The sequence below is a fragment of the Microtus pennsylvanicus genome, chromosome 1 (assembly GCF_037038515.1).
Source record: "Microtus pennsylvanicus isolate mMicPen1 chromosome 1, mMicPen1.hap1, whole genome shotgun sequence".
Lineage (NCBI taxonomy): Eukaryota > Metazoa > Chordata > Mammalia > Rodentia > Cricetidae > Microtus > Microtus pennsylvanicus.
The window spans coordinates 184,367,656-184,385,976 of NC_134579.1; the positions used below are offsets into that span (position 1 = coordinate 184,367,656).

At 42.0% G+C, this 18,321-nt stretch overlaps 1 protein-coding gene across 2 annotated transcripts in view; it reads right to left on the reverse strand.

Annotated features, from left to right (window-relative positions):
* Window positions 1-17,640, reverse strand: part of Mtcl3 (MTCL family member 3) — a 49,082-nt gene extending 31,442 nt beyond the window's left edge. Inside the window, exons 1-4 of one of the 2 annotated variants that reach the window (XM_075946710.1) lie at window positions 16,985-17,640; window positions 13,860-15,044; window positions 13,165-13,389; window positions 11,226-11,384 (exon numbers count right to left, since the gene is read on the reverse strand). In XM_075946710.1, the coding sequence (XP_075802825.1) occupies window positions 11,226-11,384; window positions 13,165-13,389; window positions 13,860-14,954 (1,479 nt within the window). In that variant the 5' untranslated portion in view covers window positions 14,955-15,044; window positions 16,985-17,640. The remainder of the gene's footprint in view (window positions 1-11,225; window positions 11,385-13,164; window positions 13,390-13,859; window positions 15,045-16,984) is intronic. The other variant, XM_075946702.1, reaches the window with a different exon arrangement.
* Between the last annotated feature and the right edge of the window lie 681 nt (window positions 17,641-18,321).

An 18,321-nucleotide genomic window follows, 5' to 3' on the forward strand; every position in this document is an offset into this window, starting at 1 on the left:
TTGGACAGTTGGAAATAACTGAGCTAGGCAGCAGAGAAATACCGATTACTTTAAATTTTTTATTTTAAGTGCTTCTAAGTTAAACTGTGCTGAATATAGATGGCCCTATTAAGTGAAGTATGTAAGTATAAAATGGAAAATGTCAGGAGGGAAGCTTAATGACATCTTCAAATGTCGTCTTCAAATGCCATTTACCATCTGTATAAAGATCAGTTTAGATGACCATGGAATGTAAAAGTGGAATTACATCAAAAATCAAATAAATAATTGTATGTCTATTAAAATACAGTAAAATCTTAAAACTCACCCAAACAACCAGATGTTTAATTCAGAAAACACTTCCCAATGTGCAATGATATTGTGTGGTATCTATTCCAAAGCAGTGTGAGTGTTACGTCACAAAGGAACCTAGTAAATTCTGATCTAGACAGCTAATAGGATGCTCCTATGACAGCAAACTCATCTTCTTGAAAGCCTCTTCATCAGGTCCAGTTTTTACATGTGTGGTACATATGCACAAATTCAGTAGAAATACAGCTCTTAAACTGAGAGAGTAAGGGTGTTAGCTGGGGCATCAATAAAGCTACAAAACAACCTAACACATTTTGTACTTTAGCCCACTTGATGAATAAAGCCTTCCTCTATTCTTTAGCATGTCTAGAGCAGTGAGGCAGGAGAGTGAAGCAGATGAGGCAGCATTTGTCCACCTGCTCCCTCCTCATTGCGTTTATATTGTATTAAACACCACTGAAAAAGTTGTCTAGATGTTGAGTTTCAGTTCAGGTGAGCTTTTGTTTTGTTTTGAATTCTCAGATAAAACATCTTTCTTATTTACAATTTTATAATTTTTGTTTTTCAGAATCTCTTATTGCTCATCAACTTTGTGTTAGGTTGTCCTCTGGTTGCTATGCAAATGAGGAAGGTGGACTCAGTCAAGTCTGGGGAGATTTATAGTATAGCATGTGGAAGTCTGGGGGGAAATTTTAGTATAGCATGTGGAAAGTATGTGTTCAAATTAAGTATAAGCAGGCATGATAGTACATGTCTGTAATTCTAGCACTTGAGAATTGAAGGCAGAAGGATCAGAACTTCAAGGGCAAGCTCTGCTACATAGTAAGTTCAAAGGCAGCCAAGGCTATATGAAAACAACAGAACCAAAACAAAAAATAAATATTCATTATGAAATAGAAGTTACTATATTATCAATGTAGATGGTCAAATTGTTTCCTAACAACAAACTTGGTGTTGAAGAATCTACAGGGACGAAAGCAGATCTGAGCCCAAACCTCAGAGAACTCAGCCTGAATGTTCTTATGAAAACCTCCTGACATCATGAACATCAAATCATTAACTTGAGTGCACAGACTATCTCCATGACTACAGTATCAGATAGACCTAAAGATATATATTTCTATGTATATATACATATACATAGTAGGAAATCATATCTGCTAACTTAATGTCAAAATTTTATGGGTTTTTAGCTACATGCCAAAGGATTAGAGCGATACAAGATGTCACATTCTGACAATTCTAGTAGTAGACAAAGGCACTTCTCTGGTGCCAAGACTGATTATGGTAGAAGGAAGCAGTAGACAAGAATAGTGTCAATTTTGACTGTAGGAGGAGGGGAATCCGCTTGTTGGTTCCCCGCTGCTCAGCCCCAGAATAATCACATGGAAACTGTATTATTTAAATCACTGCTTGGCCCATTAGCTCTAGCTTCTTATTGGCTAACTCTTATATTAATTTCTATTAATCTGTGTATCTGGCTTACCAGCAAGATTCCAACCGGCGTCTGTCTCTGGTGGCTCCATGGCTTTTCCCTGACTTTGCCTTTCATTCTTCCAGCATTCAGTTTAGTTTTCCCCACCTACCTAAGTTCTGACCTGCCATAGGTCCAAAGAAAGCAGTGTCTTTATTCATTAATGGTAATCACAGCACACAGAGGGAAATCCCACAACATGTGACTGTTATTTGCTTTTCCTGTTGCTGTGACAAAATGCCCAACTGAAACAGGCCAAGAGAGGACAGATTTATTTGCACTTACGGGTTCTGAATACTTGATTCGTGGTTGCTTTGCCCAGGTGTTTGGGAAACATCATGGCAGTGAAATTATGTGACTTAGGAGGCTGTTGATCTTATGTAGACAGAAAGCAGCATGTGAGGAGGAGACTAGAAACCAAGCATCACCTTCAAAGATACTGTCCTCACTGACCTAATTCTTCCTGCTAAGCTTTACCTCCGAAACATCCAGAATCTCCTCTAAAACACTGTCAGTTAAGGGTCAAGTATTCAGGCACGATACTGGGGGCATTTATTTTCAAACCATAATACTGGCCTAAAGTCTGAAGGCAGTACCTATAGTATGTATATCTCAGCTATATAGACTTGGAATTTTTAAAGATGAGAACTAGAGATTCTTACTAGGGGTTAATTTAAGAGGTTTACTATCTGTCACACATACAAACCTAAACAAAATTAGAGAATTTTATTATGCCTTTGGTAACATGCAGCCAACTTCCAAAACAGTCAAAGTTGTGGAGGATTAATCAATTAAATGTCAGTAATGAAGAACTAAAAATGTTTGAATGTGTAACCAAGGACCAATGCTCATTAAGTCATGAACCATACGTACCCGCAGTACTGAGAAACTAGCAGTTAATAGGCAGTTAGCAAGGACGGATATCACCCTAGTGGTTTTAATTGCTAAAGCGCCCACCTCAATTATGATACCATCATTTAATTTTCTGGGTTGTTTGTTGTAAAGACGGTGAAGTTTTTGTTTACTACATGGATTTTTGTGGCTTCCTAGAACTGATCCCTAAGGCTACATAAGAAAGCTGTAGCTCAGAGTATGAAGAAGGCTCTACTTTGTCCTCAGTCATACATATAACAACTTGAGTTCTGGCTCTTATAGCGTAAAACTAGATTCTGACCTACAGTTTAACAAGCCCCCCCCCCCCCGATATTTTCTCTCTTCTTTGCCTTATCTATATAATCCCACTATGGTAAAGAACATGAAAAAAAAAAGAAATCATAGAGACTAAATTATGGTGATTTAGATTGCTAATACTGATTGTTAATTAGGCAGATTGTCCAAGTCTCGGGACATGCCTGTGAAGGATTATCCAAACCGGGTTGGGACAAGAAGACCCACCTTAACTACGGTGCCTGGTGTTCTGGGATAAACAAAAAGGAGAAAGTGAGATGAGCACAAGTAACCATTACTCTTTTCTCTCTGGTTGTGATGCCTGGTGACCTGTTACTTTGAACTCTAGCTGCCACCACATACTGTATCCCCTTGAACTGTAAGCTAAAAACAAACCATTCTTCCGTCAGGTGTTTTCTCACAGCAAGACAACTAACTCAGCAGTCCAATTCAGTCTTCCCGATGATTATAGAACTTAAAGAATATCAATGGACAGCTGACAAAATAGAAAATGTGCTTTTTAGAAGAACCTTTGAAAATAATGTTTAACTTATGCCCTTATAAATAAACTTGGCACTGCAAATTTCAAATGACGGGCGAGGCCTTGTGTAGCTTCCAGACTCCACAGCATAAGCGCTTTCTAATAAATCACACTCAAGTTCACGGGTCATAACCAAATATCTAACTTTATTTTCTGAAAACTTTTACTTCCTAATTTGCTAACTGTGTAGATGAAAAGCAAACATTGCTTTAAAAGTTCATACAATCATGCTGGCTGTCATAGGGTCTGTTTGAATCAGTCAACACGTCTCAGAAACGGAGCGTTGCCTCCATACATGGCCATGGCTGGGAAAGAAGTTCTTTCAATATTTCCCCGCCGCTTCGATTTCTGCTAAACTCAGAACTCCACAGCAATGCACATCCTTTAGATCAAGCTCACTTTCATCTTCTCAGAACTTTTACTTGACTTAATTTTTAAGCCTTTGCTTCAGCTGTGGACTAGTTTTAGTGTGAAGTTTCTAAGTCACTTTTTGAAACATGCTGGATACAGAAGTCAGAGAGGTAAACAGTTTTCGATGACTACATTAGGTCTTATAATGGAGAGTTTTCTGTAGGTAAACTGCTGACTTGCCCTCTCCCGGGTGGGTCATTCAAAGCTCAGCTCAGAGTCCTTAGACCAAAGCAGAGACCAGGGATGGAAACTCAGCTCTCATAAATATGTCTGATCAGCAAATTAAACAGACCTTCAGACACAACTATTGAATAGTGGTACCCATTATGTTTTAAGCATTAAGGTCGATAGGGATGATAGATAGGAAGTAGAAAGATGCTTACAGAGTGTGTTTAAACATATGTGAGTATCCTCTCTTCCCTTCTTTTCCCTTCCAATCCCCTCCCTTTCCCGTGGTGTTTGAATATGAGCTTAAAAATTCCTACCAAGAAAGGAGCTGGGATCTGATCAACTCTGTGTGTTTTGGGGGAGACGGTTAGTACTGATCTGTCTTTTAATGCAAATAATCATAAATTTTATACGTATGTTCTGTAATCGGTATTCAGTATATTTCTCAAACAATACCAATTTCTTATCTAAGAGCTACTTTGCTTTTTGTGCTTTTTTATTGACTTTTATTGAGCTCGACATTTTTCTCTGCTCCCCTCCCTGCCTCTCCCCTCCCCTCTTCAACCCTTCCTCAAGGTCCCCATGCTCCCAATTTACTCAGGATAGCTACTTTGCTTCTGCTTGACAATTGGGAAAAGAGCCACTTGCCTAACACAAAATTTGGGAATTACTTCTGAGTATATGCCACTACATAGAAAATTTCCTTTAAAAGATCTAGTAAGATTTGCAAATCCTAAGCAAACAAATATGTTCAAAGAAACATTTTTGTTTGAAACAAACAATATTTCAAAATATTTTTGAAAATGTATTTACTAGTGTGGGAAATTTCTTTGTAGGCAAAGGCACCTGCTGCCAAGTTGAATCCCGGGGACCCACAAGCTAGAAAGAGAAAATCAACTCCCACAAGTTGTCCTCTGACCTCTATATGGATGCTGTGATATATGTGCATGAACACACATAAGAAGACAAGATAAATAAATGAAAGTGCAGCAAAAATGTGTTGAGCACAAACTGCAACTTTGGGGAAGACAAGCTTCGCAATGCTTACGAGACAGCCATCTTTACTCTATTACTCCTTTCTATATTATTTGGCAAACCGTTGGCTATGACTTGAAAAATAATTCTTAAGTGTTCAATAATAATACTCATCTAAACAGCAATGAGCATTAAGAGTATTTATTTTTAGGTATATGTGCATGGGCGTGTGAGTAAGTGTATGTCTGTGCGCCATGCACAGAAGGCCAAGGATGTCAGTAGAGGACACAGAACCCTTGCAACTGGAGTTAGAGGTGGTTGTAGGATCCCATGTGGGTACTGGGAATGAACTCAGGTACTCTGTAAAAGAAGCAAGTGCTCTTCACCAATGAGCCATTTCTGAAGTCTCCATTTTGCACATTTTAATGAGCTATGAGAAGCAGGATAAAATACTTACATGTTGAAGAATTCCCCATTAAAACTGCATTGTGGGCTTATACTGTCAGTGATGTATCACTCAGAATTGCCTTTTTGCATCTTATTACTTATATAAATATGACCTATCCAAACCAAGTATAGTTAGTAACAGTACATAATTTTACACAAGAAAATACATATAAAATCGTGAACATAAAGTACATAGATTTATCTATTAAAATGTCCTGTGTGTAAGTCTCCAGATGTATTGATAAGATCACAAGGCAATTAAAGAACAGTGATGCTACTGCTAAAATTTATAGTACTAATTATTTCTGTGTTCTAAAGTGAAAGCTCATTGTAATAGATGGGACATATAAACCAAACACACAGAGAAAATAAAAGTCCCAAGGCAGATGATGCTATTGCAGCTGGACAGTTAAGAGTCCTCGAGAGCCAAGACTGGAAAATTTTAAGAAAATTATTTTCTCTAAGCTTTTTATGTAAGGCGGAGGGAAGAAACAGCAAAGAGAGATGCTGAAAGAGGTCCCCTGAATAGTTCCCATCATCAGATCATTCTCTTTGGTCTTATTTTAATTATTTTTGTTCAATTATCTATCATGAACTGTTTTACAAACATTTAAATGACTTATGAAGATTCCCTCCCCAGGGTAAGCATAAGAAACTTTGAAGCATTCAAAAACGATGCTTCCTCTTATTAAAGCAGAAGTCTATGAACAGCAGTGACCGATTTTATAGGGGAAAAACCTCACTCAACCCAGAGCCTCCCACAAAACCCTAACTTTATCTGATTGGTGCATAAACATATCCTGACATCCAAAGAGCTCCTTGTTTGGGTACAGTAACTTTCACAGAACTCTCTATTGCCCTGATCCATTACGATGCCCAAAGCCAGATGGTCACTTTCTCAGAGTTATAGAAAGGTAAAAGCATTTCTCTCAAGAAGACATAGTGCTACTAGCAAATCAATGTTTCATAATGGGGATGAAAATGCTATTAAGGTTCGAAGGCAGCGATTTAAGAGGTCCCTCTTGTTTGCAGTTGGCAGCATATCAGCTCTTTCAATATAAGGGACAAATTGCAAAAGCCTAAACTAATTACCCCATCCTGCTTCTACTCAGTACTTCCTCCCAAGTGCCTACTCCATCCTCCCAGAGGAAGACAATAAGCAGATGGATGTGTGCAGGTGCACAGGACTCTGTGCAGTCACCAACTCTGAGAGCAATTGGTCAATACCCTTGAAGCTAGTTAAAGTGTTAGTAAATGGTTCCAAACTCTAGCAGATGGTCTATTGGTCTCAAGGGCACTGTTCAACATCTATATGGATCTGTATATGCAGCTAAAATCTTAAGATTAGCAGTCTGCTTTTATTTAATATTTCATGACTGTATAACTAGTGTCTTTTCTTCTTCAGAATTTGACATGGTGCTATGTTACTCCATGAGCAAATCTGCACTTTACAAATGAGACAGCCGATGGTTAAGAACCCCACCCTACCAAGTAACCTAGCTACTATGGCAGCTCATCTTATTTTCATTATTGTTATATATATTTTTTGATTTATTTGAGGGATACCATAGCCCACATATGGAACTCAGAGGTCAATTTTAAGGACTCAGTCCTCTCCTTTCACGATAGGGGTTCTGGGAGTTGAACTCAGATTGTGTCACACTTGAAGGTAAGAGCCTTGACCTCCCACAACACCTCAGTAGCCTGAGCTCAGTTTTAGCATCATTCTCTTAGAAAAACATGATCACTCCATGATAACCTTATTTCAGTGGGATACTTCTGATTTTTAGACTGTTTCCTACATGTGATTTTCTGATCCTATGGAGTCAGTCTTGGGCAGATGGTTATACCTGTTAGATTGGTTTTCAATTTTCTTCATCACATTTAGTAATTTTTACATGTCCACATGCCAGACTTCTCAAACTTCTACTTTTCTTCCCTCCTCCCATCACACATTTCCTAATTTTATTTTTCGTAGTAAAAAGTTACTTTTTAAAAGCTAATGTCCTGGGATGGGGACATTGTTCAGTGAGGAAAGTTCCTGCTGAATAAGCACAAGATCTTGAGTTCAAATCTCCCACAATGACATAGAAGTCCAGCAAGGCAGGATGTAATTGCAATCTCAGCTCCTGTGGGAGGAATAGCAGCGGCGTGAAGCCCTCCCGCCCCTGACAATCTGGCCAAAATAGTGAATTCCGTCCAGATTCTGTGAGAGACACTATTCGAAACAAATTAGGGTGGAGATCAATAAGAGCAAATACCTGATGTTGACCTCTGACCTCCATGCAAGTGCAAATGCAGCTGAGTGCACCTGTATACGCATGAACATAAATATATGGATCCCACATATAGCAAACACAGAAAGCTGATGTCTTGCATAAATGCTGCTAAATTTCCCTGGACTTCCATGGCTCTCTTACTTAGTCAGAGTTTAAGTTAAGGGTTTGATTATACCTCAGTAAACATGAATTATCTTTAGGTCCCCACTTATTAGTGTGGTACCCATGTTTTCCTAATTGAGAGCCAGAGTCCTTAAGAAAGAAAGCATTCCAGGGAAGTGATTTTTATTTTAAGATGGAGGAAGGCCCATCGGTATGGCGAGTGGATGGGTCTATGAGCATTTTCCTCTTTTCAGGACACAGGATTATTTCTTTGCAGGTATGTGTATGTGTATAAACATGTAGAGATTAGAGGTTAGTGTTAGGGTTCTTTTTCTACACTTTCCTCCTGTGGAGGGGGAGCATGGCCTTTTACTGAATCTGGATTTCACCATATCAACTAGGCTTTCTGGACAGAGAGGCCCTAAAATCTGCCTGTCTTTGTCCCCTTATCTCCCCAGGACCAGGGTTACAGATGCACAATGCATTTCATGGCCTACTTGGCTTCACAAGAGTGTTGGGAATCTAAACTCATACCCTCATGCATGCTCGGTAAATATTTCATGCACTGAGCTGTCTCCCAATTCCTCAGCTTAAGCCATTCTTAAGCACAAGTTTCTACGTATTCACTTGAGAAATATCCACATGATGCCAAATTACAAGGTAGTTTTCTTTTTATCTCTGGCAACCAAGTAAGGTATGCTGTTGCTTGAATGTTTTTAAATGGCATAAACAAAGGCCAAGACCAAAATAAAATCACACATGAACAGGGGAGAAGCCTCATGCAAAAATGGACTTTCATTTTCCCACACTAAGTCATTGAGTGATTTTCCTTTACCCTTTTCCTCAAACTCATGTTAAAATCCTAATCCCCACTTAGATGATATCCAGGCAGGAAAAAATTACCTGGAAATAATTTCTTTACAAAGGTAATCAATTGAAAGTAAATCCATTGGGAAAGATCGTCGTCTAATATGACTTGTGTGCTTACAAACAGGAAATGTTGGGTGTTGGAGAAATATGCCAGACAACAAGATGCTTACTTTGTAAGCTCAAGTACTTGAGTTGCATTCTTAGTTCTCACCACATAAAAAGACTGAGTGTTGGCCAGGTCATGGTGGTACATGCATTTAATTCCAGCACTTGGGAGGAAGAGGCAGGCAGATCTCTGTGAATTCGAGGCTAGCCTGGTCTACAAAGAGAGTTCCAGAATAGGCTTCAAAGCTACACAAAGAAAACCTGTCTTGAAATAATAAAAAAAAAAGAAGAAGAAGAAGTCTGGGCATGGTGGTGTATGCTTGTAAGCGTTCACTGAAGAAATAAGAGTAGCTGGATCCCCAGGGCTTTGTGGCCAGCCAATCTAGCCTAATTCTTGAGCCACAGATGCTGGTGAGAAACCCTATCTCAACAAAGGTGGATAGTTCCCAAGAAACACCACCTGAGGCTGACCTCTGCCCTCCACAAACATCCACACAGTGTACAGACAGACAGACACACACACACACACACACACACACACACATGCACACACGCATGCATGCACAGAATGAGGGTCAACTCAGAAGTTTCTAAGCAGGTAGCCATAGGGAACCTGTCTTAGAAACATGAAGGTGACCAGCAACAAGTTGAGGAGGGAGGCCTGGGGCAGACCCTTCTCTCAAAGCCCTCTGAAGGGACCAACTTTGCTGAAACTTTGTTCTTGGGCCTGTGGCCTCTAGGATTGTGAGACAGTAAACTATCTAGTACTTGGTGATAGCAATCCTTGCAAACTGACCAGCTATTTTCTTCACTCCCTCCCCCACCAGAAACACTAAATTTGAAACTCTTCAATTGTACACTATTCTGAAGATCATATGCATACAATAACTTTGTATTTAGTTTCATAACTTTAGGGGAAAATATGATTTGTTCTCTAAATGGCAGTGTCCTGAACTGCAAGATAAACTATGTCATAGGAGAAGACACTGAAAATCCTTTGAAAAACCCTTTACAGTTTAGAATAAATAGAGAAAAGTAGAAGTTATGGGCTTTTCAAGGTCACTTCATTAGTTCTGGGTGAAGGTGTAATATGTGATTCTCAATCTTTGTATTTTTCGACAGTAACACAGAGACACTCTGGATTTCTGACCAAGAAACATATTTCAACCACGGTGTTTTTTTTATTTTGCCATGTTGAAAGGATGCTTAGGTAAAATGCGAGTGTTACACATCTGCAATTGCAGACCTTGGGAGGCAGAGACAGAGGGACACCTCAGGCCTGAGCCCATCCCAGACTATATAAAAAATTCCTGACTTACACCGAGAGATCCTATCTCAAAAATTAATTAGTTAATATATGAAATACTAAAAATAAAATAAAAAGGTGCTTAAAGTTATGATAATATTAGAAAACCTGGGGACAAAGATCACAAAAAATAGTCTGCTCCACCAAAGAGTATTTCAAAGTCCTTCCATTTACGGACTCTTGATTGTGCTGCTGATGTTTTCACTGTTAATAACAGATACAAGTGCCTCAATACTCTTTGCAAAGATGAATATTTTTGGAATTTTATAATTCCAAGCAGAGGAAATTGATCAGGAGTCCATTTCTTCTTTTGCCTATTTTTTGCTCATAGTTTTCATATATTACACTGACAATAATTCAAAGTAGCTTAAAAATATTATAGTACAGTGAAAATGTTTATCATGACTCTAGTTACTTATTGATAGGCTTTTTGTTTTCTTCTCTGATTATTTTCTGCGATCATTATTCTTTTGGAATATTGGATGTTCACAGAATGGACATGGGAAAGAGAACTTTGAATCTTCTACCCTAAAAGACAGAACTAAGGTGGATTACTTTGAGGTACAACTGGGTAGATACCAACTGGAAACAAACAAAACCTTTCATCAGAGCTCTGATGGGATTGACTTGGCTGCTGTGAAAGATCTTTGGGATTATATTCTGAACATTAAACAATTTGGGAAACATTGTTATAGAGAAAACTTGGTTGGACGGGATTGAATGGGATTTGTGACTCTGCCCACTATAGAAGCTTACTGTTCTATGAACACAGCAACAATCTTATGAAACTGTTTGCCTCAGCTAACACAGACGTCACTTAACTTGATATCATGCTTGTGTGGTTTGCTAGTAAATGTATTTAATTCACATGCATTCCAACAACAGAAACATAAACATCAGTTTGTAGCTCATAGCAAGTTAAATTAGGAGTTCAGGCTAGAGTATTTTCCTTGCTATTCCATTCAAGGCAATCTTTTAGTTCTTACTATATTGAGTAGACTGGAAAGTTACAATCAGGAAAGAAAATTTCTAAGCAGTGATATTAGGCTAAACAAACATACCCAGTCAATCATGAAGTCAGATACTAACCTCCTTCATTTTCTCCAGTTCATTTTGTAAGGCTTGCTTCGCAATTTCAACTTCTATAAGTTGCTGCCGCAGCTTCTCATTTTCATCTTCTGTTGTTGTTCTCTTTTCTTCCACATTTTCCAGTTCATGGTGAAGTCTCACAGATACATCTTTTGCAACCTACAATGATGTGTTTGTAGCAATGAAATATAATTTGACTCATATTGAAGTCATTAAAAACCAGTATTTCCACAGCACTTACTATGTGGCAGTGTTTCCAATACCTCATCTATGTGCCATTCATATATCAATCACATAATCCTCACCAAAATCCCATAGGATAGATGCTATGATTGTATCTGCTTTATTGAGGGGGGAAATATTATGTAATATGTGCATGGCTGCACAACTAACAGGTAGCCAGATGGCTGCCTCAACTTTGTTCCTTTCACCTCACTACATCAGAGCAATATGATAGATTTAACATATTTGCTTTAATTTTACAGTAAAACCATGGGCTACATGATTCCACTCTTGCCCCCACTGAGAAATAGAGAAAAAGACATTTTTAATGACTGGGTATTGGGACTTGATTTTCCCCCCTTATATCTCCAACTAGTTTCAAGTACTTAAGATTAGCAAGCATTCTACTACTTGAGATTCTTTTCTGTTTTAATACTAGTATATATTTTTACCCCAACTTTTGAGATTATCTTGAAGATTCTAGAGCTTTGAAGGGATACTGAACATTGAGTGTAGAGTCTCAGGACACAGCTAGTCCTGGTTTAGACTGAATAAAGGGAGTGTGGCTACCGTCAAGCTTGCTATAAGGCCCAGGTGCATTGCATGCATAGAACCTATGAAAAAAGTGCTTTTGATTAAGAGCACTGGATGCTTGTCTAGAGGACTCTGTATTCAGTTCCCAGATGCTATGCCTTCTTCTGGCATCTAAGGGCAGCAGACATACATCTGGGGCACAAACATACATGCAGGCAAAACACAATGTGTGTGTGTGTGTGTGTGTGTGTGTGTGTGTGTGCATTAAAGTGCCAATGGTGCCTCTCCAAAGTGGTTCCATTAATAAACTCTAATTCACAGATTTTTCTTCAAAATCAATCAATAACATACATAATAATGTTACAGCTCCCTATGAGTCGCTTTGTGTCCCAAAGGAAACAAAATGAACAAAGCAAGGACTTACTCAGAGCTTCCTTAAAACACCTCTAGGTTAATTGACTTCACTTTCCTATTGATGAAGTTAATATAGATAAAGGTAGATTTGGTTGTCAGTAGTGATGAGTTTAACATTCAGTTTGCCTTGAAAATAAATTTGCCTCCTGTCAAACTGAACTGAAGAAAGAACACCCAAAGAAAACGTGTACTGCAAGCTTTGAGCTGTCTCAAAGCCTGTCTTCTGGGATATATTCTGGATGGGCAATTACATTACAAATTGAGATATTTTCTTTTGCTTCATTCTCCTTCAAATGGGTTGCTGTTTAGAGTGTAAGGGGAGACCTTAACTATTTTCTCAATGCTATTCTGGATGTCAGTGCTCCACAGAAACCCACAATGCTACTCTTGAATGCCTGATTCCATCTGGCCTTCGGTGGGAATACATCATTACAAGCCAAATCACTGGAGTCCAGGCCATGTAGAGTCTGTGCTTAACCATAACCATGGATGGCCTTATTTCACCCCAGGAGAGAGGAACCCTCTTCCCATTACTTCTGAAAGAGTTACTCCCAGGAAACGGCCCCCTCACACACACACACACTCACACACAAACTAAACTGAACATTTTCTTCCGCTTCCGGGATGCTGACATTTTGTGGTGAATGCTAGCAACCTAATACCCTTTGCCAGTCATCAATGAAGGCCATTTCAAAGTAAAGAGCTCTCACCAAAGTCTCCACCCACTGACCCCGGCGCGCCCTCGTTCCCCTCCCCCACAGCTGCAGACCTTGAGGTCCTGCTCCAGGCTGCGCAACAGCTCGCCATCAATTTCCCCGGTCTGCGCGTAGCGGAGCCTTTTGCGCTCTGCTTTGCGGAGGCGGTACTGCAGGATCCGGCAGTTTTTGTTGGCTCTCTCCAACTCATGGCGCATCTCCTGCAGCTGACAGGCGTCCTCCTCGAAGAAAGTATCCCTCATCTCGTCCATCTCGGTCCTCAGCTCGTCGATCTCGTTCTGAGACAGTGACACATCATGGGTCACAATCAGTCTTCCTTGGAATCCCTCAGATGCGCACGGCATACATCCCATGGTTACTCCCAGTACCCAGGTTTACTGCCTCCTCCTCTGGGAGACAGGAGTGAAAGGAGGTTGAAAGCAGAAACTAGAAAACCAGGCCCAGTTTAGGCCTCCTTCTTTCTTTCTGTTACTCTAGCACTCTCTGCCCATGAGAAAGTGGGGCAAATCATGATAATTGGATAAATGAAGGCCTGGATTTGGTTTTAAATGAAACGCAACGGCATTAATATTAGGTTCCATTTCAAATTGGGAGTAGGCCATGGACCTCCCCCCACCTTCCCAGCTTCCCTCCCTCACTGTAGCCCTAACAGGTTAGCAACCTTCCAACCCTACAGGGACACGCCCTAATCCTCGGAGGCCCCACGCTTCCCCTCCCCCATTCGGTCCCCACCCCCTATCCTCCTCACCTTGAGAGTTTCGTTCTCTTCCCGAAGCTTCTCCATCTCCTCCTGCATATCTTCCTGCTCCTGGAGCTGCTGCGGGTGCGACTGCGACGAAGGGGGAGCCGCCGCCTGCATGGCCCCGCCGTTGCCGCTGCTCTCTGCGCTCTGCTGGGGGCCTTCGGCGGCGGCCGCCATTGGGGAGGAGGGGACCACAAGGGGCTCACAGATGGCAGGGGCGCCGGCGACCGGGGAGCTGCGGCTGCCACCGCCACCGTTTTTAGTGTGCATCTGAGCCGCGGCCGCCGCCGCTGCCGCCCGCTCCTTCTTGAGATGGAACTGGATGAGCTCAGACTGCAGACATCCCTCCTTCCAGTAGCTCCCTCCACCTCCGCTGCCGCCCCCTGCGACGCCGCTTCCAGAGTTTCTGCTGCCCGGGCCGGGGGCTCTGCTTGCAGCAGCGGTGGGTGGCGAAGGGGAGACCCCCTCCCCGCCGCTACTACCCCTGTGAGATGCGCGGATGCCTTTTCCTCTCCAAACCCTGGGCGGCGGCGGCTGCGGAGCGCCCCCCTCCCGGTCCCCCGGGCCGCCGCCGGCTCCTCCTCCTTCCCCGCCCCCTCCTCCTCCCCCTAGCGGAGGGGGTTCCCCGACTTTCGAGGGCACTGATTCTATCTCCCGGGATGGCTCCTCTGGCGGCCCGGGCCTCCTGGAGCTCACGGAGGACAGGATCGCCGCGGGGGGCCCTTCAGCACCAGGCGCGGGCTGGACAGCTCCTGGAGCAGCCCCTTTGGGTACCACGGGCGTTGCCTTTTCCGCCCCGCCTCCGCATCCTCTGGAGCCGGCTCCAGAGACGCCACGACCGGTTATCTTGTTACCCTGCTGCTGCTGTTGTTGCTGCAGCTGCTGCTGCCGAACGGAATTGAGTTTAGTGCCAACGCCAAGAGGGGACCGCGTGGCCGCGGCGGTCTGTCGGAAAGAATTGTCCCTAGGCCTAGCAGGTGATTGAGCTCGTTGCTGCTTTCTGCTACTGCCCTCCGGGTGCAGGCGAGCCTCCGTGGCTGCGGTGGCGGCAGAAGCTGAGGTTGCGACTGGGGCAGCGCCCCCGGACGGTGGCTGACTCATGGCAGTCTAGGGAGAACCTACCGGATGTGACTTGGAACCGTCCATCTCTACACCATCCTCTTCTTTCCTTTTTGCCACCAACCTTCCTTTCTAAGCAGGGACGGAAAAAAAAAAGAAGAGAAATATACAGTATGTTTACATCGTTGCAGAGTTAAAGGTGAATTTGCTGGACAGAGAAAAAGGGAGACTTGGAAATCCAGCGTTTAATGAAACCCTTGACTAAGAAAAGGGTACAAGGCTGTAAACTTCCCACTTTGCCCAACGTGGCGCTGTTTCCATCTTACTCCATCTCAGTCAAAGGCAGATGAAGCTTGCGTTCCTTAGGTAGCAGGTTTTGGAAAGGGTTAGACACGGGTTCAGAAAGAAAATGAATGGGAGAGGAAATGGTGGAGGGGGCGAAGAATAAGGTCCCGAAGAGACTTCGGAAGGCAAAGGAAATGTTTACACATTATAGTTGTCAAACAGCTTTCTTCAGCTTCAAATCTGTATTTAAAACACAGTTTAGTGGGGAAATTTTTAATTTAATTAGTATCCCCAGATGTCAATGAAAGAAACACTGTAATGATGTAAGATCCTAGAGAATATCTACTGTAGATAAATAACATTTTTCTGATTCCGCTCCATCCCCTAATGTTGTCTTTAGATAATTACAGCCAACTTTCTTTAGAACAGAACACAAAAGAAAATGCAAAGAGTGACTATAAATAAACCCCAGTTACAAGATTAAAAAAAAATGGTAGCATCAGAAATAAGATTCAGCCATTGAAAATCTCAAAGAGATTATTTTTTTAGCTCAAAAATACCTTTTGGGAAATCTGACAAGCAGGCTGTGAAGTTTTCAGTGATGAATTTGTCCACACTCACTTTCTGTGCTTATGAAGCGCTGAGTTGTAAGTGCAATGCAGAAAAGAGTTTCCGTGTTGACCATCCCCCTAGATGGTATATAATAAACTAAGCTAAAACTTTAAAATGCCCAGTCATGTGCCTGGAGAAGTGGCTCAGCAGTTAATAGCACTGACTGCTATTCCAGAGGACCCACGTTCTATTCCCAACACCCACATGGAAGCTCACAACTGTCTGAAACTCCAGTTCCATGGGACCTGGCCTCCCTGGGCGTCAGGTCTATATATGTTACACAAATATACATGCAGGCAAAATACCATACACATAAAATTAAATTTAAATTTAAAAAATGTTAGAATGTTCACTCAGAGCCAGATTTTGAAACAGAAGATGCTATACCCAGAAAGCTATTCATCTTTCTTTATGGTGTAAGACAGGTGGCTATCTTCCCAAAATAGACAGACCACTTTAAACTGAAAAACAAGCTTCTGCCCTGTGTTCCTGCCTGGTGACCCAGTCAACTAGTTCATTTGGCCCACTTTTCAGGAGAACATTTTTTATCTATAAAACACAGAAAGGCCACAACTACACACAGACTTCTCTTACACACACATCGTTTAGGAGAGATGATTTCCCAGGAACGTTCTTACATTATTACTGTTATTATCTGTTGTATCTTGAGAATATAATCATTTCTAGCAGCCAAATACCCCACCTCCTTTTCTGCCTCTGCAATCTCTTTTCAGCTCACTTTGTAATACAGAGATTAAAGCAAAGACTACATCAGAGGGGAAAACAAAGTTAGCCACTGCTAGAATGTCTGGCCTACTTTGCCATGGGTCAGACTAATGTGGGCCAACCAACTTAATTATACTGGCAATACAAAGTTCTATTTAACTAAGCAAAAGCACACAGGAGCTGAGAAGTCATGAACTGAAGCCTGGTCCCAGACAACTTTAACCTCAGAGAAAACTTGGGTTTCAGTAACTAACTCAGACAATCTAAGGCACCTGGCGACTGTCACTAGCAATAAAAAGGTACGGCATCCCAAGACTTTCTACAGTACAAATCATCATCCAAGCAATTTAAGTAAGGACTAAATCAACCCTTTCCATCTCAAATCCTATCTATCCCAGGACCCACCCCGTTTCTCATCCTCATCTCCTTAAAAATCCAGAAGTTCTCACTTCTCTGCTGAGGCGTCGCTTCCAGGAAGTTGATGGAAATCAACACCGCTTTCTTCCTGATATTTCGGAGTCCTCGAGGTTATTTTTCTATCTTTCAGAGAGTGTTCAACTTCATAGTGTTCTAGAAGACTTTCTTGCTGAGCAGGCTTGCTTGCATGGGATCCACACCCACTCGGGTTCGCCAAACAAAGGCGGTAACTACAAAGACGCGGAACTCTGGGAGCGGGTTCCTAGCCGGCGGGTGCTTAGCTGGGCTGGAATTGCAACTGCAGCAGCCCAATGCTCCGGGTACCAAGCTGTGCCAGACGCTCCCCCAGGAAGTACAGCAGTATTCATGAGCTGACCTCACCGGACTGGGCTGGAAAGAGGGCGGGATTGGAGGGAGGGCAGGAGAGAAGTAACGGGAGTGGTGGCTTAAAGAGGAAAGAGTGAGGATGGGGAACAGGGGTAGCTGATGGGAGGCAAGAAGACAAAAAAGGCCAGAGCCACGCCCGAGATGGAGAATTATCAGCCTGGCTCATCAAAATCCTTGCCCTACTCCCATTTCCTGTATTTGGCAGAAGACTCCGAAACCGCTTAAAATCGGATGTATTGGTTTCCAGCAAAGCTTTGTCTCGGGTCCGATCAATCTCCATCAATTATTTACTTGAGCTCTTTTCCTTAGGAGGCCGGTTGGAGCAGCCTGCACCCTCGGCCTGACCCTCTGGAGTCTCCTGATGCAGCTGAGAGGCGCTGGCGCAGGGCTGCCGGGAGTTCTCTTTGTTCGCTCAGTTTAATTCTCAGTCGATCTCTCCACGCACGGCTTCTTCCCCACCCCCAGCTCGGGCGGAGTCCTGGGATGGCATTTCCGCGAATAGACAATGGTTGTCCCACAAACAAAGGGTTCTTGAAAAGATACGAAGAAATGACTAATTTTAAACCGAATACTTAACAAGCTTCAGGGACGGTTGCTGATGATGGTGAAGTAGCACAGGCCACTTTTCCCCTTCACCTCACCAAAGACCAGTTACTTCAAGTGAAAACAAGGTGTTAGCTTCTAAGATTCACATTTTTTTACTCTTGTGCACGTGAGTAATAGGAGTCAGGAAAAATGTATCTATAAAGTATTAGATGAACAGGGGGTTAAGAAAAATGTGTTTCCAATCTATATTTATCCATATTGTTCCACAGTAATAATATTCATAAAATATGAGGGAATTTCCCCCCTTTTCCTTTTAATTTTATTTTAGAGAACAGGCTCAAGAACCTCCTTTCTATACCCAAAACATCCCCTTGGTAAGCTTGCAGGTAAGAATATATTAACCTTGTAGTAAAAGGACATTTTTAGATGTTAAACC